The sequence below is a fragment of the Bos javanicus genome, chromosome 18 (genome assembly GCF_032452875.1).
Source record: "Bos javanicus breed banteng chromosome 18, ARS-OSU_banteng_1.0, whole genome shotgun sequence".
NCBI classification, from domain to species: Eukaryota; Metazoa; Chordata; class Mammalia; order Artiodactyla; family Bovidae; genus Bos; species Bos javanicus.
The window spans coordinates 48,446,406-48,473,561 of NC_083885.1; the positions used below are offsets into that span (position 1 = coordinate 48,446,406).

Genomic DNA, 27,156 nt, shown 5'->3' on the forward strand with positions numbered 1-27,156 from the left:
TGAGCTTCCATTTCTTCATCTGTAAACTGAGAAAGAGCCACACCTACCTCTCGGAGTCGTGGCGTGGCTTCAGTGAGCTGGTGTGTTTTTGTTTAGTCGCTAAGTTGTGTCCGACTCTTGTGCAACCCCATGGACTGTATCTGACTCTTTTGCAACCCCATGGGCTGTAGCCCAATCCCATCTGCCCATGGGATTGCCTCGTTGTCCCAGGCAAGAATCTTGGAGTGGGTTGCCATTTCCTTCTCCAAGGGATCTTGCCAACCCAGGGAGCAAACCCACATTTCCTGCTTGGCGGGTGGATTCTTTACCACTGAGCCACCTGGGAAGCCCAGTAGCAATAATAATAGGTTTGAGCACTCACTCAGTGTCAAGTGTGCCTCGTTCATTCACTCAGCAAACATCTGTCGAGCACCTACTATATGCCAGGCCCTTTCTAGGCACTTGGCAATACAACATGCAACATGCTAAAGATGTCTGCCCCAGGGGAGCCCACCCTGGATCTTTGCCTGGTTTTCTTGTCTGTGAAACAGGGATAATTATAGATCCTGCCTTCCAGAGTGGACATGAGGCTTGGATGAGTTCAGATCATTAAAGGGGGCGGTGCTGGGCACAGACTAGGAGTTCAGTAAATGTGAACTCTTACCACAGTCTTGATGATGGCTCCCCCAAAGGTCTGGGGGCTCTCCACGGACTTGACCCCATGCACTCGGCCTGTCCACAGGAACATCATGAACAACAAAGTCTTCTACCAACACCCGAACCTGATGAGGGCACTGGGCATGCACGAGACAGTCATGGAGGTCATGGTGAACGTCCTTGGGGGCGGTGAATCCAAGGTAAGGGGGCTTCATGGGCCAGGGAGCTCAGGGGAGGGGGCCAAGGGAGGCAGGCACTGACCACTGGCCCACCCTACCCACCCAGGAGATCCGCTTCCCCAAGATGGTGACAAGCTGCTGCCGCTTCCTCTGCTACTTCTGCCGCATCAGCCGGCAGAACCAGCGCTCCATGTTCGACCACCTGAGCTACCTGCTGGAGAACAGCGGCATCGGCCTGGGTGAGAAGCCCTGAGCCCACTCCTGGCAGTCCATCCAGGCTGGGCCCCACTCTCCGCTGGCTCACTCAGTCATTCAACAAATGTGCGTGTGTGCATGCTAAGTCACTTCAGTCGTGTCCGACTCTTTGTAACCCCATGGACTTAGCCCGGTCAGGCCCCTCTGTCCATGGGATTCTCCAGGCAAGAATACTAGAGTGGGTTGCTATGCCCTCCTCCAGGGGATCTTCCTAACCCAGGGATCGAACCCACGTTTCTATGTCTCCTGCATTGGCAGGCAGGTTCTTTACCACTAACGCCACCTGGGGAACTCAACCCACCCCAGATCTGGCCCTATAATGAGTAGTGCTGGGGACACCCAGACGCCCTGGGCCTGGCCCTCATGGGGCTCACAGTGGAGTGGGGAAGACAAACCCATCCTGGATTGAGACACCTTGGACTGCTCAGGCCTGGGATGGGGAAGCACGGGTCCGAGGAGGCACCTGACCCAGACTGGGAAAGAGGTGGTCAAGGAAGCCTTCCTGGAGGAGATGAGATAAACAAAAGTGAGACAGGCAGCCAGGCACCTCTAATGAGCATTCTCACTGCCTCTCACCCCCACAGGCATGCAGGGCTCCACTCCCCTGGACGTGGCAGCTGCCTCTGTCATCGACAACAACGAGCTGGCCTTGGCGCTGCAGGAGCAGGATCTGGAGAAGGTATGGAGGGAAGAGGCCTGGCCCGTACCTGACCTCCTGGGGCACCTGCTGATTCGGGATGCACTCTAGAGGTGCTGTTGTGCAGGGTCCAGAACTGAATCACAAGGGGAATAATCTCAGGGGAGGAACAGGACCTAGTCACTCAGTCACGGTGTGTGTCTGTGCTTAGTCGTTCAGTTGTGTCTGATTCTTTGTGACCCCAGGGCTGAGTGAAAATCCACGCCCCACCCCCCCAGCCGTGTGGACTTGGCACATTTCTTGGCTGTCTGTGCTCCCTGCTTCTGTGTATAGCAGTGAAGAGCAGGGGCTATGGAGTTCAGCAACATAGGTTCACCTCTCCACACTGCCCCCCTTTGCTGTGTGGCTTTGGGCTAGTGACTTAATTCTCCAGGCTTCCATCTCCTCATCTGTAGAATGAATATAATAGAAACAGTTTCATGTAGTTGTTCTGAGGATTAAATGAGTTAACCCACAAAAGCATTTACAAAACAGTACACACTCTCTGACAGTTAAGTAATTTATTTAACAAATGTTTATTGAGCACCTGTTATGTGTCAGGACCCGTCCAAGGCAGTAGGGGTATGACAGTGATTGAGACAGTCAAAAATCCTTGTCCTTGTGAAGCTGACATTCTAGTTGGGACGATGGAAAATAAACATGATGAATAAGTAAAATATATGGTGTATTAGGGCTTCCCAGGTGGCTCAGTGGTAAAGAATCTGCCTGCCAAGTAGGAGCTGCAGGAAATGTGTGTTCGACCCCTGGGACGGGAAGATCTCCTGGAGGAGGAAATAGCAACTCACTTCTAGTAATCTTGTTAGGATAATTCCATGGACAGAGAAGCCTGGTGGGCTACAGTCCATGGGGTCGCCTGGTGGGCTACAGTCGATGGGGCCGACACAACTAAAGTGACTGAGCACACACACGTGCATGGTGTGTTAGCTAGTGACAAGTGTTAAGGAGGAAAAATCAAGAGAGAAATATCAAGTGTCGGAAGGGTGTGACCAAATTTAGACAAGAGTGGTCACAGAAAGCTTCACTGAGAAAGTGATAGATAAAGTTCTGAAGGAGACAGGGGCCATATGGACATGGAGGGGGAAGGAGAGCCTTCCAAGCTGGGAAACAGCCAGTGCAAGGGCCCTGGGGCAGGAGTGAACTCAACAAGTTTGATAAACAGCAAAGAGACCAGTGTGGTTGTAGCAGAGGGAGACAGGGTGAGTGCTAGGAGGTGAGGGCAGGGAGGTGACAAAGGCAGGCTATATGGAGGGTCTTTGGGCATAACCCTAAGAGAGATGGCATCACAGTATTTGCAGGGTCCCTCTGACTGTGTAGGGAACAGTCTGGGGGTTGAAGGGAACAGTGCACCCAGGGAGAAGGGGGCTGTGATGGTCCGGGGGGAGATGATGGTGGAAGATGAGGCTTATTGGCTGAGGGATCCAGAGACAGTCGGATTGCAGAGGTCCCGGGGCAGACAGGGACTTGCGCCTTGGGGAAGAAGGTGGTGTGGGTTGAGCTCCTGGCTGAGCCACCCTCTACACTCAGGTGGTGTCCTACTTGGCTGGCTGTGGCCTCCAAAGCTGCCCCATGCTCCTGGCCAAAGGGTACCCAGACATCGGCTGGAACCCCTGTGGTGGGGAGCGCTACCTGGACTTCCTGCGCTTCGCTGTCTTCGTCAATGGTGAGGCGGGAGGTGGCGGTAACAGGGCAGGAGGCTGGGGGGCAGTCATGGGTCAAACCTCCCTCGGGTGTGGTCCATATTCTAGGCCACAGGCCTGGCCCGGACAGGGGTGCCTCCTAGTGGGCACAGGGCAGGGTCCGGAGATCAGCGGGGGCCTGGAGTTCACCCCCGAGGTGCCAGGTTGAGGGCTGCCCAGGGACGAACCCTGGGCAGTGGCTCAAGAGGCCTCCTGACTCTGCGCGCCACCAGGCGAGAGCGTGGAGGAGAACGCCAACGTGGTGGTGCGGCTGCTGATCCGCAAGCCCGAGTGCTTTGGTCCTGCCCTGCGGGGCGAGGGCGGCTCGGGGCTGCTGGCCACCATCGAAGAGGCCATCCGCATCTCCGAGGACCCCGCGCGGGACGGCCCAGGCGTCCGTAGGGACCGGCGGCGCGAGCAGTGAGTCTCCCGACCTCTCCTCGACAGAACAAACCACCCTCCCCAAGCCCCTTGATGCCGCCCCCTCCTCACATCACCACCTTCCCTTGCAGCTTCGGGGAGGAGCCCCCCGAAGAAAACCGGGTGCATCTGGGACACGCCATCATGTCCTTCTACGCTGCCTTGATTGACCTGCTGGGACGCTGTGCGCCAGAGATGCATGTGAGACCTGAAGCCTGGGCTGGGGCGCGGGGCATGGCCAACCTTGAACCTCCTCTTTCAGACATTCAGCAACCTTGATTTAGCTCTTGCTCTGTGGGTGGTCCTGGGCCAGGCAATGCTGGGGACACACCAATAACCAAGAGAGCCTGTGGCCCCACTCTCATGGACCTCCCAGTCCAGTGGGGGAGACCAGGCAATGAGAGCTGGGGTTGTCAGGGCTGCAGACGAACAGCGCAGGCAGAGGGATCGGGGCTGGAAATTCTAGCATTCACTCCAGGAGACAGGGTCCTACTTTATGTGCCAGCGGGTCAGGAAGGGATGGAATGACCAAATGGGGCATGGGGTGCCTGATGACATGCCCACCTCCCCTCTCCAGCTAATTCAAGCCGGCAAGGGTGAGGCCCTGCGGATCCGCGCCATCCTGCGCTCCCTTGTACCCCTGGATGACCTCGTGGGCATCATCAGCCTCCCGCTGCAGATCCCCACCCTGGGCAAAGGTGCGAAGGGGCGGGACTCAGCAAGGGAAGCAGAGGGGCCCCAAGGGCAGCCCTGATCCCAGTCTCGTTGCCCACAGATGGGGCTCTGGTGCAACCAAAGATGTCAGCATCCTTTGTGCCCGACCACAAGGCGTCAATGGTGCTCTTCCTGGACCGGGTATATGGCATTGAGAACCAGGACTTCCTATTGCATGTGCTGGACGTGGGGTTCCTGCCCGACATGCGGGCGGCTGCCTCGCTGGACACGGTGAGTAGCCTGGCCACCCTCCCAGCCTCCACGGCTGAGATGGGTCATGGGAACGCCTGCAGAACAGTCTAATCTGGATAATGAGGGTTCATTAGTTGACTCCTGGACTTTTGTATATGTTTGAAATTTTCTTAGTCCAAAGTAATAAGGGTAATAGAGACTGGGAGGAGCAGATTTGGGGCGAAGATCAGAGGCCCGGGTGGTTGAGTTGCCAGGGCAACCCCAGGAGCGTGCACGGGGACCTGATGTCCCCACCCTGTGCCCCAGGCCACTTTCAGCACGACGGAGATGGCTCTGGCGCTGAACCGCTACCTGTGCCTAGCGGTGCTGCCGCTCATCACCAAGTGTGCGCCCCTGTTTGCGGGAACGGAGCATCGTGCCATCATGGTGGACTCCATGCTTCACACGGTGTACCGCCTGTCCCGCGGCCGCTCGCTCACCAAGGCGCAGCGCGACGTCATCGAGGAATGCCTGATGGCGCTCTGCAGGTGGGGCGGGACCCGGGTGGGCGGGGCTACGAGTGGGGTGGGCCTTGCGGAGAGGTAACCCCGTCCTGTGCGTGTCCCCGCAGGTACATCCGCCCGTCCATGCTGCAGCACCTGCTGCGGCGCCTGGTGTTCGACGTGCCTATCCTCAACGAGTTCGCCAAGATGCCGCTCAAGGTGAGGGCAAGCCCTCTTCAGCTCGCGTATTTCCATGCTCCACCCACCGCTTTGCTCTGCGCTCGGACTATGGAACTTTTCAGTATCACATCGCCTGGGCCGGTTAACCTGCAGACGTTCGGGCAGCAGGCCTCATAGAAACTTCTTTAATATTCTTACTGCATACTAGGATTCCCAGGTCATTCACTTTGCGTCATTGGTGCCTCTAGCACTCCCTAATTAGAGTTTAATTGCCCAACAGTGAGCCAGCCCCCCTTAATTAGCATATATTTGTGTGGGGCGCACTGCTTTTCCTAATCAGTATGCTTATTCGCGTGCTTAGACCACCAGCCTGCCGCTATTCAAATAAGAGCATTTATTTGAATCAACAGTACCACAGCTATCCTGCATGTTTGCACACTGTCTCGTCTATTATTTTTTCATTTGCATGCTTCTTTGCCTAAGGAGATACCCCCAACTCACATATCTTAACTATTTTGCACAATACATCTAAATCAGCCCTATTTTAAATTTGCATATGGATGGTAGAGGCTCTCTCCCCAATTACCATATGTTTGCATGGAGTACTGAGCATGTTTCTACTTGCCATGTTAATTGACATAAGGACAGATCACTTCATCCTTATGCCCATTTGCACACGACCCTTCCCATGGATTAATATCCGCATGCTTATTTGCGTAAAGCAACACCAGACAAATCCAGCTTTGATTTAATGCCCATCCCGATTCTGAAAAAGAGTGCCAAATTTACATAATAAACTGTCCAGGATCACTTCCCAATATGCATACCATTCTCTTATTAGCATGTCATTTGCATGATCTACACCTCCTTCATAATTTAAAATCAGTGGTACCCCTCATTCGTTTGTCCCCCTCTTGCTCCCACCCAGCTCCTCACCAACCACTATGAGCGCTGTTGGAAGTACTACTGCCTCCCCACAGGTTGGGCCAACTTTGGGGTCACCTCGGAGGAAGAGCTGCACCTCACTCGTAAACTCTTCTGGGGCATCTTTGACTCGCTGGCCCATAAGGTCTGAGCACCCAGGGCTCCTGAAAGAAACCTGTTTAGAGGGCTTGGGATCTGAAGTCAGGGATCTAAAATGAAATTCCCAGTTTGGGGGTTCAGGGAGGGAAGCAGTTCTGCAGGTCTGGATCTAGGAGGATCTATGATTTGGGTCTCTGGTTTGAATGTCATGGAAGAGGGAGTGGGGGACCCTAGTGTGGGGGCTTAGAGAGGATTAATTAGGGGTGCTTTGAGAGTCCAGGTGGGTCTGAGGTTTGAGTTTTAGAGTGAGACCATACTTCAGGTCTGAGGGCTTGAGAAAGAAGGTTGATTATTGGAGGGGTGAATTTGAAGTCCTGGGGCTCCAGAATTGGAAGGCTCAGCCAGGCCTGCAGTGACCCACCCTGCCCCCCTCACATTCCCCAGAAATATGATCAAGAGTTATACCGCATGGCTATGCCCTGCCTGTGTGCCATCGCAGGGGCCCTGCCCCCGGACTACGTGGATGCCTCATACTCATCCAAGGCTGAGAAAAAGGCCACGGTGGATGCTGAAGGCAACTTTGATCCTCGGCCTGTGGAGACCCTCAAGTGAGGCCTGAGGGCAGTGGGGGGCTGGGGGAAGGAGAAGTTTTCAGAGATGGAAGGAAGGGCCAGATCCAACATCTGCTGACTCCATTCTCCCAATAGTGTGATCATCCCAGAGAAGCTGGACTCCTTCATTAACAAGTTCGCGGAGTATACACACGAGAAGTGGGCCTTCGACAAGGTCAGCATCAGGGTCCTCCCCTCCCCGGAATTCCCAACCCTTGCCCACCTTCCTCAAGACCCCAGCTTTCCCCCAGACCCAGATCCTCCTAGAGGGCCCCAGATTTCCCTGAGACCCATAACTCCTCCTGGAGCCCTCAACCCCTCCAGGGCTCCTCTTCAGGGCCCCCCAGGCTGGTGTCCACCCCTCATCCTGCTCCCACCCTCAACTCCGTAGTGACACTGTCCCCACCTATCCCATCTCATCCTTCAGATCCAGAACAACTGGTCCTATGGGGAGAACATAGATGAGGAACTCAAGACCCATCCCATGCTGAGGCCCTACAAGACCTTTTCAGAGAAGGTGAACAAACCTTGGGGCCCAAAGTTGGGGGTCCAAAACTGGGGGCTTCAGAGAGGAGGAGGCAGCTTCATAGGCTTGGATCTAGCTGGATCTGTGGATTGGAGTTCCTCACTCATGGACTTTTGTTGTTGTTCAGCCGCTCATTTGTGTTCAACTCTTTGGGACCCTGTGAACTGCAGCAGGCGAGGCTTCCCTGTCCTTCACTATCTCAAACTTGCTCAAATTCATGTCCATTGAATCAATGATGCCATCCAACCATCTCATCCTCTGTAGCCTCCTTCTCCTCCTATCCTCAATCTTTCCCAGCATCAGGGTCTTTTCTAATGAGTCGGCTCCATGGACTTTGCCTCTGGCAAACCTGACTGCCTCCCGTAGATCACAGACTGCTGGTGTCTCTTCTTTTAGAAACATTCAGAGGGACTAGGTTTGATTCCTTGGCCATACAACTTAACTTCTCTGAGTCTCATGTGTAGAATGGGATAATGAGAGCTTGTTTGGGAGGCTGTGTTACAGGGCAGGTAAGAGACTTGGTTTTGAATTCGGACTGGACCACTTCCTAGACATATTGTCAGGGTTTTCTCCTTCTTGGGACCCTGGAGGCCAATGAGGCTGAGCCAGGAGGTCCAACCTCCCCCTCCCTCTCACCCCATTCCACTAACTCCACTCCCTCCTGTGCACCCCAGGACAAAGAGATTTACCGCTGGCCCATAAAGGAGTCCTTGAAGGCCATGATTGCCTGGGAATGGACGATAGAGAAAGCCAGGGAGGGTGAGGAGGAGAAGACGGAGAAGAAGAAAACCCGGAAGATATCCCAAAGCGCCCAGGTGGAGGCGGGGCTGGGGCAGGGGGTGGGGTCATGACGGGGTGGAGGGCGGCTAGGGGAAGGGGCGGGGCCAGGAGGGGTGGGGCCAGGTAGGATGTGGGGTCGAGAGAGGGAAAAGGGCCAAGGGAAGGAAGTGGGGTCAGCGGTAGCGGGGAGGCCAGGAGCGGGGTGCAGGCCAAGAGATCTGGAGCCTGAAAAACTGCAAAGGGCAGAAGAGCAGAGGGTGGCTTAGAGGCAGGCCTTTAAGGAAAGGTCGCAGAGGAGGGGATGAACTGGGTTGGGGCCTGGGCTTCCTGCAAACCAATCAAGCCCGCCCCGCCCCTCCCCTGTCACCCCAGACCTATGATGCAAGGGAAGGCTACAACCCACAACCCCCCGATCTCAGTGGAGTTACCCTGTCTCGGGAGCTGCAAGTGAGTCTTCTGGCCCTTTATTTGGGAACATGGAGGTGTCTGTGGCGAGAGGAGAACATCCTCTGAATATGGGCCTTGACCCCTTTGCATCCACTCCTAGGCCATGGCGGAACAACTGGCGGAAAATTACCACAACACATGGGGGCGCAAAAAGAAGCAGGAGCTGGAAGCCAAGGGTGAGGGCGCCCACCCCATTCCCGCACAGACTCCCCTTCTCCACAGTTCCCCTAGTCACAGGCTCCGGAGTCCTAAGGGCCTGGGTTAGAGTTGCAAGACTTTGAACGATTGCTTTCACCCCATTGAACCTTCCTTTCTGTGTCTCTCAGTTCAGTTCAGTCGCTCAGTCGTATCCAACTCTTTGCGATCCCATGGACTGCAGCACACCAGGCTTCTCTATCCATTACCAACTCCCAGAGCTTGCTCAAACTCATGTCCATCGAGTTGGTGATGCCATCCAACCATCTCATCCTCTGTGGTCCCCTTCTCCTCTTTCCTTCAACCTTTCCCAGTATAGGGGTCTTTTCCAATGAGTCAGTTCTTCACATCAGGTGGCCATCACATCAGTACTGGAGTTCCAGCTTCAGCATCAGTCCTTTCAATGAATATTCAGGACTGATTTCTTTTAGGATGGACTGGTTGGATCTCCTTGCAGTCCAAGGGACTCTCAAGAGGCTTCTCCAACATCACAGTTCAAAAGCATCAATTATTCAGTGCAGTACTCTTGCCTGGAAAATCCCATGGACGGAGGAGCCTGGTAGGCTTCAGTCCATGGGGTTGCTAAGAGTCGGACACGACTGAGCAACTTCACTTTGACTTTTCACTTTCATGCACTGGAGAAGGAAATGGCAACCCACTCCAGTATTCATGCCTAGAGAATCCCAGGGATGGGGGAGCCTGATGGGCTGCCGTCTATGGGGTCGCACAGAGTCAGACACGACTGAAGCAACTTAGCAGCAGCAGCAGCAGTCGGCCTTCTTTATGGTCTAACTCTCACATCCATACATGACTACTGGAAAAACCACAGCTTTGACTAGATGGACCTTTGTTGGCAAAGTAATGTCTCTGCTTTTTAATATGCTGTCTAGGTTGTCATAGCTTTTCTTCCAAGGAGCAAGCGTATTTTAATTTCATGGCTGCAGTCACCATCTGCAGTGATTTTGGAGCCCAAGAAAATAAAGTCTGTCACTCTTTCCATTGTTTCCCCATCTATTTGCCATGAAGTGATGGGATCGGATACCATGATCTGAGTTTTTCGAATGTTGAGTTTTAAGCCAGCTTTTTCTGTGTCTCTACAGTGAGGATAATCACAGCGTTTACTCCTGTAGAGCTGTGGGGAGGATGTGGGGAGCATCTGAAAGCAATGTTAGGTTATTCTTATCTCTGTCTATATTCCTATAATTATGCACACTTTCAACTTCAGGAACCACGTCAATGAGAGATCTGGGTTCCCCCTCCTACCAACGCCCCTAATTTCTGGTCTTCGCTCTCCCAGGTGGTGGGACCCATCCCCTGCTGGTTCCCTACGACACGCTCACGGCCAAGGAGAAGGCACGAGATCGGGAGAAGGCCCAGGAGCTGTTGAAGTTCCTGCAGATGAACGGCTACGCGGTCACCAGGCAAGAGGGCTGGAAGCCGGGTCGGGGAGCGGTAGGGATCACGCGCGGAACCCCAGCATAAGCTGGGAGAGGCGAATCCGAAGTAGCGGAGGCGGAGCCAGAGAGAGGAAGCTGATAGGGTGGGGCTGGGGCGGGATCAGAGGGGTGTGGCCTGTGGGCGGAGGCGGGGCCAGAGGGGAGGAGTCTAAGAAGAGTGGGGACTGGAAAACGAAGGTGGTTCCTGGAGGAGTCCAGGGGAAACTGGAAAGAGGCGGGAAATACCGGTGATCTGGGTCTGAGCTGACCCCTCGCTCCGCCTGCACGCAGAGGTCTTAAGGACATGGAACTGGACACGTCTTCCATTGAGAAACGGTTCGCCTTCGGCTTCCTGCAGCAGTTGCTGCGCTGGATGGACATTTCTCAAGAGTTCATCGCTCACCTGGGTACGAAGAATTCCCTCCTCGCGTCCGCCTTAGCTGCAGTTTCATCTAGGGACCCAGTTCATGCATTTCTGTCCCCGCCCCCGCGCCCTCCCCATTTAGTCATTGAGCTAGACTTTGTTCTAGGGATTTAGAATAGGACGATGAACAAGATAAAGATCCCTGTCCTTTGGCAATTTACATTCCCGTGGTGGATACATTCCCGCGGTGGATTCAGACAATTAACGTTGGAAATAACGTGATCACTTAGTGTGTTAGAAAGTGATTAGTGTTATGGGGAGAGGAATACACTAGAGCCAGCTAAAGAGGGCTGGGAGTGTGGGCCAGTTGTAAATAGAATATTCCAGGAAACTAGGGAGAGCGCTACTTGGTCATCTGGGGAGAGTAAATCAGGCAGAGGATCAGCCCGTGCAGAGGCTGCAGATGTATTAGGAGGTCTGTGTGGCTGAAGCAGAGTGGGGTGGGTGGGGTGGTGGGGAGAATGAGAGGAAATGGGGTCAGAAAGGTGACAGATCAAACCAGGCTTTACACCATGGTGAGGACTGTGGCTTGTTACTCTGAGTGAGATGGTGCCCTGTGGGCAGTCTAAGCAGGAGAGGACCCTGGTCTGCCTTGGGTGTTCACAGGCTCCCTCTGACTGCCTGTGGGGGGTCAGGAGCAAAACAGAATTAGAACTGGGAGATTCTGGGCCTAGTTTGAAGGCTGAGGCTGTTAAGATGTCTTGCAGATGCCTCTTATATGTCACTAAGAGTCACAAGTGGGGACCCTGTAATCCAGGCTTCCCCCAGAGAGCCACCCTGGAACCCCCAAATTCCCTTCAGCTAAGTGAAAGGCCCAGCAGGATTCACTCACACATCTCACCCCAAATCCCATGCGAGTGGGACCCCTGTGCTGCACACCCTCCTGGATACTCCCTTTCCTCCTGAACCTCAGTTTCCTCATCTGTGAAACGGGGATTCTGTTCACTATAACCAGCAGTGGTTCTGTCCCTTATTTGCTAAGTGACCTGAAGTAAGCTGTTGCACCTCAATTTCCTCATCTGTAAAATGGGGACGAAGGACCAGCCAGGCCTCCCATGTTGGGAGGAGATTTTACGAGGACTTTTCTCACGGTGTCAGAGACATAGCAAGTGTTTAGTAATTAAGCCTTATTTTATTATTATTTTAGTAGTATTATTTTAATAATATGAATTATTATTATTACTATGATGATGATGATTGAAACAGATTTCCACCTTAAAGTTAAATCTAGGGGACTTCCCTGGCAGTCTAGTGGTTAAGACCATGCTTCCAGTGCAGGGGGCACGAGTTTAATCCTGGTCAGGGAACTAAGATGCCACATGCCATGCACTGCAGCCAAAAAAAGGCTAAATTTAGCTTTTAAAATTTCCCCTCCTCACCTATCACAAATTCTTTTCTTCCTGTCTACACTGACTTCTTTTTTCATTTATTCATTCCATATTTACTCAGTGCCAGGTGAGGAGGGGGAATGGCCTTACCCCATTCCAGTTTCTCCTTCTCTCCATTTTCAGCATCAGGAAGGGATTGATCAAGGAGTTGGGATCAGATGAAAACAGGGAAGAGAGGTTTGCCTCAAAGCCGACAGCAGTGACTTCATACCAGGAGCTTATCTGCTGTCATACCCTCAGTCTGCCCCATCAGAAAACCCTGATTTCCCTAGACTTGAAGCCACCATGACCGCTATTTGCCTTCCCCCACCAGAGGCCGTGGTCAGCAGTGGACGAGTGGAAAAGTCCCCTCACGAACAGGAGATTAAATTCTTTGCCAAGGTGAGAGGTGGCCACAGAAGCTGAAGGAGGCTGGGGACTGGTGGGCTTTCCTCGCCCTACACCCAATCCCCTTTATCTCTTCCCCACGCCCCCAGATCCTGCTCCCTTTGATCAACCAGTACTTCACCAACCACTGCCTCTATTTCCTGTCCACCCCGGCCAAAGTGCTGGGCAGTGGTGGCCACGCCTCCAACAAGGAGAAGGAAATGATCACCAGGTGCGCCCCCCGCCCCCACCAGGACTTCTGACTCAGACCCCTGACCTCATGGCGTTGTAATCCTGGGTCCTTTTCTCCCAACCTTGGACTTTAAAGGCTCTGTCCTGGGTGCTGGGCACTGATCAGTCTACCTGCAGAGGTGATTGAAGGGCTAGGGTGACAAGCTGTCCTGGTGTGCCCCCCAGGACACGGGACTTCAGGCCGACTGGGATGAGTCGGTCATCCTATTAGAAAGGCAGATCGGCCTCCGCATCCCCAGCGTCCCAGTTACTGCTTGCGACTCTCTAGCTGGTTCATCTCTCTGCCCCTCCCCCTCCCTCTGTCTCCTTCATTTTCTCCCCCATCATCCTTTCTCCTCCTGGCTCTGTCCCTCTCTCCCTGTCTTCCCTGTCTCTCCTCCTCTGATTGTGTCCCCTCGCTGTCCTCGCTCCCCGTTTCCCCTGTCCCGTTCCTTTCTCTTTCTTCAGCCTCTTCTGCAAGCTTGCGGCTCTTGTCCGTCACCGAGTCTCTCTCTTTGGTGAGTAGGTCTGCTCCCCAAGCCCTTCTCCCAAGTCTTCCCTCTCTTCGCCTCTTCACAACCTCACCCTGAAGAGATATGGCCCAGGTTCATGCCTTAATCTGAACAACCTTCACTGTTCTTCCTCTGGACTTGGACATGGAGTGGGTAGTCCTGGGAATGGGACAGTGGCTGGGAGAGTCCTGGGCCCTGCCACCCAGGAGTGCCCAGACTCCTCACCAGACAGCGATGGCCCAGAGGTCAGGGCTGGGGTGGGGGAGGGATCGGCAAGGGGTCACAGGATGAGGAAAGGACAGGGGCCTACGGAGTTGGGGTGGGGTGGGTGGAGAGAGATGAGTTGGGGTGGGTGAAGAGGGAGGTGCTGTCGTCATTACCCTTCCTTCACCCAGGCCCACCTTCCTCCCCCAGGCACGGATGCCCCAGCTGTGGTCAACTGTCTTCACATCCTGGCACGCTCCCTGGATGCCAGGTGGGGCCATGGGTCACGGTGCCCACTCCCATTCTACCCCTGCCCCCCCCCGCCCCCACCCCTGTTTTCCTGGACTCTCTGCCGTCTCGAATCTCAGATTGCAGGGTGCCCCCACTTCCCTCCTAGGACCGTGATGAAGTCTGGCCCCGAGATCGTGAAGGCTGGCCTCCGTTCCTTCTTTGAGAGTGCCTCGGAGGACATTGAGAAGATGGTGGAGAACCTGCGGCTCGGCAAGGTGTCACAGGCGCGCACGCAGGTGAAGGGCGTGGGCCAGAACCTCACCTACACCACTGTGGCCCTGCTGCCGGTCCTCACCACCCTCTTCCAGCACATCGCCCAGCATCAGTTTGGAGACGATGTTATCCGTAAGGGCTACTGATCCCAGGGACCAGGGTGGGGCTGGGGGGTGTCAGTTCCACCAACACCATCCATCCCAGTGTGCCTGGTAGAGTCTGCGGGTGTTTCAGTGTTAGGTTTATTGAGAGGTTTCATTGCCGTAAGCAAAGTGTGCATTTGGTTCAGTAAATTGGTAGGGAAGAGAATGAGTTAATCAGAATATTCATTCCACAGATCTAACAAAAGACCCTTCTTCACTGTAGCTTAACCAATTACATGTATATTTCTTTTTAAAAACATCTTTACTTACTTATTTACTTTTGGCTGTATTGGCTTCCCAGGTGGCGCTAGTGGTAAAGAACCCACTTGCCAGTGCAGGAGACATAAGAGACACGGGTTCAATCCCTGGGTCGGGAAGATCCCCTGGAGGAGGGCATGGCAACCCACTCCAGTATTCTTGCCTGAAGAGTCCCATGGACAGAGGAGCCCGGCGGGCTGCAGTCCATAGGGTCACAAGGAGTCAGACGCAACTGAAACAGCTTAGCACACACATACATGTTGGGTCTTCATTGCAGCACACGGGCTTCTCTCTGGTTGAGGTGCGCGGGCTTAGCTGTCCCTTGGTTTTACCTTCCACTTTGAGTGTAGCGTCCCAGGTGGCTCAGTGGTAAAGAATCTGCCTGCCAGTGTAGGAGACGTGGGTTCGATTCCTAGGTTGGGGAGATCCCCTGGAGAAGGAAATGGCAACCCACTCCAGTATTGCCTGAAGAATCCCATGGGCAGAGGAGCCTGGTGGGCTACAGTCCATGGGGTTGCAAAAGAGTTGGACACGACTTCGCAACTAAACCACCACCGCTTATGATGAAGGGATCTCCAAACTTTTTGTTGAACTCTTGAATATGAGCTGCACACACAGTGACACCTCATCCCTAAATATTCAGCCTGGAACATCTAGATGTTGCAGAACCTTTTCTCCTGTAACCACAATTTCAGTATCACTCTTAACCTATGGTTAGATTTCCCCATTACCCTCAAAATGTCTTTGATTTGTTTTTTAATTCAGAATTCAGCGAGGTTTCTCTCACTGCATGTGCTTGTCATGTCTCTGTCGCCTCATTTCAATCTAGACAGTCCCCCTGCCCCCTCATGACATTTAGGAAGTTGATGAGGTTCTTAACCTGGCCTCCTGGGGAATGTGTGGATAACCGAGATTGGAGTCAGGATTGGATGTCTGTTTGCATATTCTGGAGGCAGTGTCCAGCATTATCATCAAAGAGATCCATGACCCTTCTCCAAGGAAAGAAAAACTAGCCTTTATTGAATGTCTGCTGTGTGCCCTGTCCCAATTGCTTTCTGAGTATTAATTATTAATAATTATTATATTAATTATTATAATTAATAATACTTTCCGAGTATTGTTTAATCTTCACAGCAACTCCCTAACGAAAATACTATATTTATCCACATTTTACAGAGAGGGAAACTGAGGCCCAAACTAGTAAATGGCAGGCTGGCTCTACAGCCCCTGCTCTTACTCTGTCATTTGGAGACAAAGGATGGGGTTAGGGGAGGACCGGACTAACCCCAACCCCGCCCTTTCTCCCCTACTCAGTGGATGACGTCCAGGTCTCTTGCTACCGAACACTGTGCAGTATCTACTCTCTGGGGACCACCAGGAACCCTTACGTGGAAAAGTAAGGAGAGAGATAGTTTGGAGCTGGGGTGGGGACTGTGAGGGCTCAGGAGAAGATGGGAGTGAGTGAAAAGCTGGGAGATGGTTTGTCCTCAGAAAACAGGCGCACGGTGGCAACTGCAGTTCCTTCAGTTCCTCAGTGTGGCCACGTGAGGGCACTCATAGGTAGGCCAGTGAAGGTGGCCAGAGGCCCTTGGCACCAGGATGCTAGGTTGTTCTCCACTGGCAGGGGGTACGCAGAAACTCTGGTGGCCCACAGGAGCCAGGCATGCTGGGGGGAACTGGGGAGGGTGGCTGGCAGTGCCCAAGTGGGCTTTCCTGAGCCCAGATCACCGACGGAGAAAGAGGACATTCAGGAAACCCAGGGAAATGGCTACATCGGTGGCCACCAGTGAATGGCAGCTCTGCTCCTAAGGGCTCTGGGAGAGGCACTTCTGTGGAGTACGGGACTGGGATCCAGGACTGGGCAGAGGCGGCTTGGAAGCTAAGTACAACCTTCTCTTCCAGATTGCGGCCAGCCCTGGGCGAGTGCCTGGCCCGCCTGGCCGCGGCCATGCCAGTGGCGTTCCTGGAGCCGCAGCTGAATGAATACAATGCCTGCTCAGTGTACACCACCAAGTCTCCCCGGGAGCGGGCCAGTAAGTGGGGTGGGGCTGGGGCGGCTGGCAAGGGTTGTCTTCCGCCCACACAGGGTCCAAGGAGACCCATTGTGAAGGTAGTAGGGTCCAGTCTGGGCCCTGAGGTGTTGAGGATTCCCCGGTTTGCGGGTGCTTCAGATTGGGGAACCCCAGAGCTTATGGGGACACCAGTTTGTGGTATGGACACTGAGGTCGGGGCATGAGGAGTTGGCATGCCCTGACACCCTCCCTGTACCCCAGTCCTGGGGCTCCCCAACAGTGTGGAGGAAATGTGTCCTGACATCCCAGTGCTGGAGCGGCTCATGGCTGACATCGGGGGGCTGGCTGAGTCGGGGGCCCGCTACACGGAGATGCCACACGTCATCGAGATCACGCTGCCCATGCTGTGCAGTTACCTGCCCCGCTGGTGGGAGCGCGGGCCCGAGGCACCCCCACCTGCCCTACCTGCCGGGGCCCCTCCACCCTGCACAGCCGTCACCTCCGACCACCTCAACTCGCTGCTGGGGAACATCCTGCGAATCATCGTCAACAACCTGGGCATTGACGAGGCCACCTGGATGAAGCGGCTGGCTGGTGGGTCTGGCGAGCGCGCGGGTCCAGAGAACTGGGGCCAGTGTCCTGGGACTCGGGTCTCTGGATCTCAGAGGGAGATCTCAGGGTCTGTGGTTTTCTGGGAATGGGGAGGAGTCAGATCTCGGTTTTCTCGGGATCACAAGGCCAGAGATCATTCCCAGGAGCCTGAATCTCAGGGTCATAGCGTCCGAGATGGATGCATGGATCCTGGGAATCTTCCAGGCTGGATTTGGAATTTCTGGAGCCTTGGAAAGGGTTAGGGGCTGAGTCAGAAGGCTGAGTTCCTTATACAAAGGGTCAGAGAACCAGGTCAAACATCGGGGTCCCTGATATGGACAGTTAGGGTTCTGGGTCCAAGGTCAAGAAATGAGTCTTTAAAAGTTTGGAATTCCTGGTTCATAAGTTCCATGTCAGGGGTTGAGTTTTGGATCAGGGCCAAGCTAGAGATCAGAGCTGAGGTCAGAGGCCAGGGTCAGAGGCCAGAGAAGGTAAGAAGCCAGAGGTATTGGTCAGAAATCATGTGGTGATCTCCATCTGGGTATAGACCAGGTCAGAGGTTAAAGACTGGAGTGAGATCTCATGGGCTAGGGTAGGGTATCAGGTTAGGATTCACTTGTTGGGGTCAGAGGTCAAGGACCTGTGTCAGGCTAGAGGGTCACAGTTTCAGGTCAAAGGTTATGGTGGGTGGGATACAGATTCAGGTGCTATGTCAGAGGTCACAGTCTGAGGTCAGGCGTGGGATCGTAAGTTGATACTGGGGTCAGACATGAGGGTCAGGCTGGGATCAATGTTAGTTTGTAGGTCAGAGGTACAGGTTGGAAGTCAGGGATGGGAACAGAGGTCAGGGGTGGGATCAGAGGTCATAGATGAGGTGCTGGAGTCAGCAGCCGGCCAGCAGCCCATGCGCCCCGTCTGCTCCTGCAGTGTTTGCCCAGCCCATTGTGAGTCGGGCCCGGCCGGAGCTCCTGCACTCTCACTTCATCCCCACCATCGGGCGGCTTCGCAAGCGGGCAGGGAAGGTGGTGGCCGAGGAGGAGCAGCTGCGCCTAGAGGCCAAGGCGGAGGCCGAGGAGGGCGAGCTCCTGGTTCGGGATGAGTTCTCTGTGCTCTGCCGGGATCTGTACGCCCTTTACCCGCTGCTCATCCGCTACGTGGACAACAACAGGTCAGCATGTCCCCAGCTGTCCCCCACACCCCTCAGCCTGGCCTCTGGCTTCCCTGGACCCCTTCTGACCTCTGGCCTCCGACTTGCTATGTACTTGCAATTCCCACTTCATCCCACCCTCCCTCCTGACCCCCAGCCCCTGTTGCTTATGGGCCAATAGAAGCCAGCGTGTGTTTGCTCCTCTTCTGCTCCTTTAAACCTCCTGAATCTGAGGCCCTGTGAGGGTTGCAGTGTTAACCAGAAGGAGCCGTATTTCCCTCTTTCATCGCTGGTCACCATCCAGACCTTGCCAGCCTAATATGCCCCAGAAACATGAGTCTTTGTAAAGGGCAAGCTCAGATATCAATCAGTTGCTAAAACATCTCCCTGAAATCAGAGGCACCATTTAAAGTATTATGAAGTCTTAGGTGCAGCCAGATCCAGGGCTTGAACAAGTTTCAACTCCAAGTTCCATCTTGGTTGGAAAAGATTTTAAGGTTGTACCAGGGCTTTGTAAGCAACGGTTCACGGATTGATTAGCTATGTCTGTCCCGGGAGCAGAAGCACACAGCAGTATGCATGCTATATATATCCTCTCGCGCTCATCTTTGTGCACATGAATGGGTATTGCTGTAGGATAGATTCCTAGGAGCAGGAATTGAAAAGTTTGGACAAGTAAAGCGAGGTATATTCAACACAGTGAAAATACTAATGGCAATGAAATTGAACAGATTGTTGTAGCATGAATCTCACAAACATCAGGTTGAATGAAAGAAACCAGAAAATTTTAAATAGTGTACATATCATATCATCTTTTTATGTAATGTTCAAGAACAAAGATAATTCATGGTCTAGAAGCCAGGATAAGGATATCTTTCAAGAAGAGGATGGGGGCACAAGGTAACTTCTGGGAACTGGAACTGTTCTTTTTTAAAAATTATTTATTTATTTATTTGGGTGTGCTGGTCATAGTTGTGGCATGCAGGATCTTTTTTTTTTTTTTTTGGTAAAAATGCAAAATTTATTTTAAAAATTATTACAACAAAAGGAGAACATGCTTTTGAAGCAATAAGTATTGATATATTTCTCAGAGGCTTATAAAAATAATAAACGCATCAAACAGCCTGGAGACTTTGTCTCCTTCTAATTTGTTCTAACATTTAGTCTGCATCTTAGAGCTGTTATAAAATGAGAAAATGAACCTGACATTCACGTGGAGTTTACTACTCATAGAGAGTGATGTGTCTAAAACAAACCAACATATGTCACAAGAGGTGGTTATGTCAGAATGCAGGATCTTTAGTTGTGGCATATGGGATCTAGTTCCCTGACCAGGGATTGAACCCAGGCCCTCTGCATTGGGAGCATGGAGTCTTAGCCACTGGACCACCAGGCAAGTCCCTAGAAATGTTCTATTTCTTGACTTGGGTGGTGGTTACCCAAATCAAGTGTGTTCACTAGACACTTTTTACATATGTTATACTTCAATAAAAAGGGTTAGAGACAGAAAAAAATTTTCAGTAATTGTCATTTATAATTTTTAAATCATCTGAATGGCCAGATTACCCTAGAAAGCTCTCCCTCTCCCGTTTGAGTCTCTGGGTGCCCTCCCCTGAAGTGTCTCCCTGCTGCCCCCTTCCCTGGGGGTCCCTGCCCTCATCCCTCACCAGCCCCTTCCCCTGCCTGCCCAGGGCACACTGGCTGACCGAGCCCAACCCCAGCGCGGAGGAGCTGTTCAGGATGGTGGGCGAGATCTTCATCTACTGGTCCAAGTCCCATGTGAGTCCCCACCCACCCGCCCCTCCTCTCTGGATCCCCGAGCAGCTGCTGCCCAAAGAAGCCCTCCCCCACCCTGTCTGATCCCCAACACCGCCTCCCCCACCAGAACTTTAAGCGCGAGGAGCAGAACTTTGTGGTCCAGAATGAGATCAACAACATGTCATTTCTGACGGCCGACAACAAGAGCAAAATGGCCAAGGTTGGTACTTGGCTCTTGGAGGAGGACTTAGCCAGGAGGGAAGGGGGGACAGCCTCGGGCTTCCTAGCTGACCCCTCCTCACCCCGCCCGCCCTCCTCATCCTGGTCACGTTCCCTGAAGCCCTCACAGCAGCCCCTTCCCCATCCTCCTTCCTCCCCACCTCCCCCTTCTCTCAGCTCCATCCCCTCCCTCCCCCATTTCCCTCTTCTTTCTCCCTCTCCTCTCTCCTCCCTACCTGCTTTCTCCTCCCTATCACCCAGCACCTCATCTTACTCCATCCTCCCCACCTCCCTCTTCCACCCCAATTTCCTCCTCTCACCTCTCCCACTTCTTTCCTCCTATTCCTTTATTCCACATCCCCACCTCCTTCCCTCTCCCTTTAGCCTTCCCTGAACTGCCCTCTAAAGGGCAAGGTCAAAAGGACAAACCCACCATCCTCAGCGAGGTCTGGAATTCCCCGGCTGGGGGATACACGTCAGGGTGGGGCAGAGGAGCTGGGGTAGGGCAGGCTTGGAGGGACTGGGGTAACACTTCTTGTCTCTGTCTGCACCCTGATGCAGCAGACGGGAGATGTACAGGTCAGCCCCACGTCTGGGACCTTCTGCATGGCTCTTGGCTAATACCCTCTACCCACCCGCCCCCAACCCCAGCCTCTGCTCTGCCTCCAGAAAACCCTTCCCCTGTTCCCTGCCTCTCAGCCTTGGCTTTCGGCCCCGCCCTCTTTCTCTTGCTCCACCCCTCCTCCCACTAACCATCCCCTTCCCGGCCCTCAACTTTTGGTAGTTTTTTTTTTTTAACTTTTATTAAAAAAAAATAAAAACTCTCCTCTCAGCTTTCCCCAGAGCTTCAAAGCATCGTGGACTGAGGTTCCAGGGAATGGGAATGGGGGTGCAAAAGGCACATGCATGATTGGGTTTAAGGCCTGGACTTGGGAATTAGACCGACTCAGGTTAGAATCCTGATTCTTGGCAGTGTGATGTTGGTCAGGTGTCTTACCCTTTTGAGCCTTAGGCATCTGGTCGGTGGCCCCCGGCCCCAGAGCTCTGTAAGGACCCAGTGAGATGCCGCATGTGCTGGCACACGGGTCACACTCTGTATCACGAGCTGGCGTGGATGTGGCTCTGGCTGAAGCTTGCCACTGGGGCTTTTCATTGGCATGACTGGGGTGGCCCTGGCCGTGGGTCTGCACCCGAGGCTCCAGAACACGGCTGTGGGACTCTGTGCCCCGTGTTTCTGCTTCCAGATCTTTCTGGGCCTGTCTTCTCTCTTGTATCTTCTGTCTTCCTGTCTCCTTGTTCATCTTAGTCTCTCAATCTCTCTCTCGATCTCTTTCTTCCCACTTCTCTTGTCTCTTGGGACTCTTCCCTGTTCTACATCTTCATTTCATTCTCGGGAACTCTGTCTGGGGCTCTGAGATGGGGGTTGTATGTGTGTTGTAGGGGCAGGAGGGGTGTCCTAGTGAAAGTTCTGAGGGGATTCTGGGAGAAGAATCCCAAGGTTGTGGAAGCCTGGAATTGGGGGAAATCTGGAAGGATTTGGGATAGAAGCTGGGAATTTGGGATAGAAGCTTTGATCTGTGAGACTCTGGGGTCAGGGCTCAGGGTCTGAAATGAAAGATCAGCAAGGTCTGGGGTGGAAACTGAGGTGGCTCTGGGATCGGGGAGGGTCTGCCTAACATTCAGGCGTGGGGCTGGATTGTGGACAGTGGTGGCAGGGTGGGGCTGGGGCAGAGGCCAGGCTGGGACTCAAGCTGGCACTGAGCCCCGTGTTCCCACAGTCGGGTGGCTCGGACCAGGAGCGCACCAAGAAGAAGCGCCGGGGTGACCGGTACTCTGTGCAGACGTCGCTGATTGTGGCCACGCTCAAGAAGATGCTGCCCATCGGCCTGAACATGTGTGCCCCCACTGACCAGGAGCTCATCACACTGGCCAAGACCCGCTATGCCCTGGTGCCTGCTCAGCCCCTTTCTGGGAACTGCCAGGGTCCAACTCAGCACCCTACTGAGCCCCACTCAGCACCCCTACTAAACCCCCGCCATCTCTCAGGGGCCCTCCCTAGGACCCTACTGAGTCCTCCAGGACCCTGAGGGCTCACTGGGCCCTCTAGAATGCCCTGAACCTTCCCACAGGATGCTGAGGGCCCCACTTGGGATGCTGTCAGAACTCTGGATCCTAAGGACCCTAACTGGGACCCCACTGGAACCCAAGAAGGCCACTAAGATCCCCCTAGGACCCAAAGACCACATCAAACCTTCAGGAACCCCACTGAACACCAACCCCACCTCTGCCAAACTTGCTAGAATCCTGAGGGTCCCACCTGAGACACCTTAAGCCCCCTGAGACTCCTCCAAGTCCTCTGCCAGGACCTGCCCAAGTCCCTTGGGACCCACAGAGCCCCTCATGATCCCACTGGCCCTCCTCTGAACCTCTGGATTCCCACTGGGCTCTCCAGCTCACTCTCTCTTTTCCTCAGGACCCTGTGGATCTCTCCCCTTGGAGTCTGTTAACACCCAACTGAGCCCCAAAGACTCTTAGGGGCCCAGTGAGCACCCTGTGACCTTAAGTAGCCCCCAGGTTCCTAATGACTTCTTCCCTAGGCTCAGAGAGAGACTGAGACCCCTTCTAAGCCCTCTGGGACCCCAAAGAGGCTCCTGGGGCCCTTTTATCCATTATATGGGAACTCCCCCCCAGATCATTTTCAGCCTCAGGGACCCAAGAAGTCCTCCCAGGATCCTGCCCCAAGACCCTTAGAACCTCCCCCAGGACCCTGCTAAGCACCCTGAGGATCTACTAATCCCCAGGACCCTGAAGACCACTGATTCTCCGCTGATATCACAAGCATTCCCTTTCCCAGAACCCTAAAGCCTCCTTCCCTCAGGACCTCAAGCTTTTCCTAGGACCTGTTGAGGCCTGCTGGACCTGTTGAGGCCTGCTGAAATCCCAAAGGGCCCTTCTGACCCCTTAACTTGGTTCTTGAGCACCCCCTCTCCTGGGATCCTAAAGAACCCCACTCTATTGATCCCTCCTTTAGTCTCTGTGTGAACCCCGCCAGTGACAAGTGATTTGCCTGACCCCCTTGACCTCTGATGACCTTGCTGCGTCTTATAATCCCCCTCACCTACCTCTGATTTTCAAAAACTCCCTGCCCATCTCCCACTTACTCCCAGCCCCACTCTGACCCTCTTCTGACCTCCTTTTCTGACCTTTGAGTATATCCTCATGTCAACCCCTACCTCCTCTCATACCCCAACGAGGCCCCTCTAATCCTGATTCTTCAAGGTGCCTTCAGTGGCCACTCGGACTCCTCTCTGACCATTCCTGACCTCTGGATCCTTTTCATTTCTCTTGAATCCTCTCTTGGATCTTGGGGTAGTGGGACTAGAAGGGAGAGGGTTGTAGGACAAGGAGGATGCTGGGCCCTCCGGAGTGACCCAGCCTGGCTTGTCTCTTCAGAAAGACACAGATGAGGAGGTCCGGGAATATCTGCAAAACAACCTTCACCTTCAGGGAAAGGTACGCCTCTGCCTCCTCAATCTGCAACTGAAAGGGGCGCATCAGGATAATAGCAACAGTCACAGCCAGCTTTTGAGCCCTTATATCGGTGCCAGGCATCGAAAGAAGGACCTTAACTCGTACTCAATCCCTCAGCGAATCATCGTGGCATTGAATCGTGGGGTGGGGGCGTGGCCCTCCCAGAAGCCCGGCTGAGGGAGGAGGGAGCGGGCAAGGGAGAGGCCTCATGCCGGACGATCTTCCTCCTCTCAGGTCGAAGGCTCCCCTTCTCTGCGCTGGCAGATGGCCCTGTACCGGGGCCTCCCGGGCCGCGAGGAGGACGCTGACGATCCGGAGAAAATCGTGCGCAGAGTTCAGGAAGTGTCCGCCGTGCTCTACCATCTGGAGCAGGTGTCTTACTGCTGAGTGGTCAAAACTTGGTCTCTGGGCGGGGCCTGGGGCAGGCTTGAGCCTGTGGGCGGGGCCTGCGGGTGAACTGCCGGCCTCTGGGCGGGGCAAAGGGCGGGTCTTAAATCTTTCGTAGGGAATGGGCCTTGAATTTTACAACGAGACTTAAAATGGAGGCTTTGATATGGGAGTCAGACCTGGCGCGCAATCTTGGACCTAGGGACAGCGCCGGTGCAGAACTTTGGGTCTCAGAGTTAGGCCTGGTGGAGACGCGTTGACTCTGTGGGCAAGACCTTGGGCGGGTCTTGAGATTGGGGCGGGGCCTAAGGGGGCGGTCTGAATCTGTGGGCGGGGCCTATGAGGGAAATAATTGGTCTGCAAGCGGAGAACAGGCCAGAACTTTGACTCTATTGGCGGAGCCAGGGTGTTCCTTCGGCCCTGTGAATCGTCCTGAATTTGGACTGGGCACAGATGGGCATTTTCACTCGGGGCTGGAAGTGGGAATCAGACCAGGGGCAGAACCTGGAGCCATGACACATAATCCCGCCATCAGATCGAGCACCCTTACAAGTCCAAGAAGGCCGTGTGGCACAAGCTCTTATCAAAGCAGCGCCGGAGGGCAGTCGTCGCCTGTTTCCGCATGACCCCCCTGTACAACCTGCCCACGTAAGACACCCCGCCTCCAATGGAGGAAGGGAGCCTAAGCCGCCTTGGAGAATGGGTGGGTGAGGAGGCGAGAGGATGGGGTGCGCACCCAGTGGGGTCTTGAGGAATGGTTAGCGGAGGCAGAATGGTTAGGGGAAGCGGTGCGAGGGACGTGCATGGGGAAATCTTGCTGACGCCTCAAATCTTCCCCTGCGAAGGCACCGGGCCTGTAATATGTTTCTGGAGAGCTACAAGGCGGCGTGGATCTTGACGGAAGACCACAGTTTTGAGGACCGCATGATAGATGACCTTTCAGTGAGCTGGGGCCTGCCTGGGAGTGTGGGGGCAGATGGGTAGGGCTGGGGCCCACCTCCAGGGGTCATCCTTCACACTGAGCGGTGTGGGAACAGGGGCCCCTGGCTTGGGCAGAAGCAGGGGAGGGTGCAGGATGTGGGAGAAGAGAATAAAAAGTCTAGCAGGGCTTATTGGAGAAGGCAATGGCACCCCACTCCAGTACTCTTGCCTGGAAAATCCCATGGATGGAGGAGCCTGGTAGGCTGCAGTCAGTCCATGGGGTCACTAAGAGTCGGACACGACTAAGCGACTTCCCTTTCACTTTTCACTTTCATGCATTGGAGAAGGAAATGGCAACCCACTCCAGTGTTCTTGCCTGGAGAATCCCAGGGACGGGGGAGCCTGGTGGGCTGCCGTCTATGGGGTCGCACAGAGTCGGACATGACTGAAGCGACTTAGCAGCAGCAGCAGCAGCAGCAGCAGAGCTTATATGAGAGACAGATGGGGACTCTGGAAACCCCTACCCAAAGCCCCACTCCTTCCTCCAGAAAGCTGGGGAGCAGGAGGAGGAGGAGGAGGAGGTGGAAGAGAAGAAGCCAGACCCCCTGCACCAGCTGGTCCTGCACTTCAGCCGCACCGCCCTGACTGAAAAGAGGTGAGACCCTTCCTGGGTCTGCAAGAGGGACTCACTACCTCTTCCCACCCCAATCCTTGCTCCTCAAGAGAGAACTTCTGTGTCCCGGGAAGGGGGGACACCCACAGCTGATCCTTTAATGTCATTTAACTGGGACAGGCAGAGTCGCCTTGTACCACTGTGCAGACTGGGCACTTCACAGGGGCATCTCTTCTGAAGGGTTCACATCACAGGCAATATCAATTTAGGCTTATTCTAGAAAAAAATGTCTTGTTCACATAAAATCAGTATATTGCAGTATATTATAGGGGCGAGGTCAGTGTATTGCGATGCATTTCCAGCAGATGGCAGTGAGGAACAGGGCACTTCTAATTCAGACAAAAGCTTCGTATGGGCCAATGGCAGTCTTGGGAATAAATAGCAGTAATAAGGGCGCTGCTGCTAACGGTAACAACAGGCAGTATTTATCATATGCTTTTCATGTGTCGGGCATCATGTTAAACACTTAATGGTGAGATCCTCTCACTTCATCTTCACACTATGAGATAGATATTATTATCACCTTTGTGTGTATGGATGAGGAAATGAGGCACAGAGATTTGTTTTTCTCATGGAACACCAAGTCAGGAGATAGAGAGTCCTGGGCTGGGCAGGGGCATAGTGACGCTGACAGAGACCCGTGCTCAATCAGGATTTCTGCCCTGCCATTCTAAGCTGTTGCCTCATAGCTACAAAATGAATGCTGAACCTCCAGACATCGTGACTACATGTCAGACAGAAAGGAGAAAGGCTTTCCTCTAAGGAAAACCCAAATCCTTTTAGCCAAGGAACACTCTCCATGGTGGGCTTAGGCACATGGCCCATTGGCTAGAATTCTGACATCAGGCCACCACCAGCTGTGAGGGAGACTGGAAAGCCGAGTGTTCTGTTTTCTATTCTCTGGGAAAGCAGTGACTCTGGAGTTAGACTCTTCAGGTTTGAATTCCAGTACAGACTTTGTGACATTGGCCAAGAAAATTATTTTGTGCCTCAGTTTCCTCATCTGTATAATGGGACTAGTCATTGTGACCCTTGAACAATGCAGGGGTTAGGAGCACTGATGCTGAAGCTGAAGCTCCAATACTCTGACCACTTGATGTGAAGAGCTGACTCATTGGAAAAGACCATGATATGGGAAAGATTGAAGACAAAAGGAGAAGGGGGTGGCAAAGGATGAGATGGCTAAATAACATCACTGACTCAATGGATGTGAATTTGAGCAAACTCCAGGAGATAGTGAAGGACAGGGAAGCCTGGTGTGCTGCAGTCCATGGGGTCTCTTAAGAATCAGACACAACTTAGTGGCTGAACAACAACAAAGGGGAACTAACCCTTCACACATTTAAAAATTCATGTATAACCTTATAATTGGCTCTCCATATCCATGGTTCTCCATCCATGGATTCAACCAACAATGGATCATGTAGTACTGTAGTAG

At 53.6% G+C, this 27,156-nt stretch overlaps 1 protein-coding gene across 5 annotated transcripts in view; it reads left to right on the forward strand.

Moving 5' to 3' along the window:
* The window catches only part of RYR1 (ryanodine receptor 1), a 129,010-nt gene that overhangs the window by 53,387 nt on the left and 48,467 nt on the right, over positions 1–27,156 (forward strand). For 2 of the 5 annotated variants that reach the window (XM_061388165.1, XM_061388168.1), the window contains exons 40-76: positions 722–836; positions 922–1,054; positions 1,655–1,749; positions 3,292–3,427; positions 3,677–3,863; positions 3,956–4,064; positions 4,441–4,561; positions 4,639–4,808; positions 5,076–5,296; positions 5,380–5,470; positions 6,360–6,500; positions 6,899–7,062; positions 7,162–7,240; positions 7,493–7,582; positions 8,266–8,406; positions 8,744–8,818; positions 8,919–8,994; positions 10,311–10,434; positions 10,741–10,856; positions 12,575–12,642; positions 12,738–12,859; positions 13,327–13,376; positions 13,785–13,845; positions 13,972–14,210; positions 15,794–15,875; positions 16,382–16,512; positions 16,753–17,085; positions 18,010–18,250; positions 19,921–20,008; positions 20,115–20,207; positions 20,768–20,785; positions 21,985–22,155; positions 23,660–23,719; positions 23,972–24,109; positions 24,660–24,772; positions 24,970–25,066; positions 25,594–25,700. In XM_061388165.1, coding sequence (XP_061244149.1) covers positions 722–836; positions 922–1,054; positions 1,655–1,749; positions 3,292–3,427; positions 3,677–3,863; positions 3,956–4,064; positions 4,441–4,561; positions 4,639–4,808; positions 5,076–5,296; positions 5,380–5,470; positions 6,360–6,500; positions 6,899–7,062; positions 7,162–7,240; positions 7,493–7,582; positions 8,266–8,406; positions 8,744–8,818; positions 8,919–8,994; positions 10,311–10,434; positions 10,741–10,856; positions 12,575–12,642; positions 12,738–12,859; positions 13,327–13,376; positions 13,785–13,845; positions 13,972–14,210; positions 15,794–15,875; positions 16,382–16,512; positions 16,753–17,085; positions 18,010–18,250; positions 19,921–20,008; positions 20,115–20,207; positions 20,768–20,785; positions 21,985–22,155; positions 23,660–23,719; positions 23,972–24,109; positions 24,660–24,772; positions 24,970–25,066; positions 25,594–25,700 — 4,596 coding nt within the window. The remainder of the gene's footprint in view (positions 1–721; positions 837–921; positions 1,055–1,654; positions 1,750–3,291; positions 3,428–3,676; positions 3,864–3,955; positions 4,065–4,440; positions 4,562–4,638; positions 4,809–5,075; positions 5,297–5,379; positions 5,471–6,359; positions 6,501–6,898; positions 7,063–7,161; positions 7,241–7,492; positions 7,583–8,265; positions 8,407–8,743; positions 8,819–8,918; positions 8,995–10,310; positions 10,435–10,740; positions 10,857–12,574; positions 12,643–12,737; positions 12,860–13,326; positions 13,377–13,784; positions 13,846–13,971; positions 14,211–15,793; positions 15,876–16,381; positions 16,513–16,752; positions 17,086–18,009; positions 18,251–19,920; positions 20,009–20,114; positions 20,208–20,767; positions 20,786–21,984; positions 22,156–23,659; positions 23,720–23,971; positions 24,110–24,659; positions 24,773–24,969; positions 25,067–25,593; positions 25,701–27,156) is intronic. The other 3 variants (XM_061388167.1, XM_061388169.1, XM_061388166.1) reach the window with 2 other exon arrangements.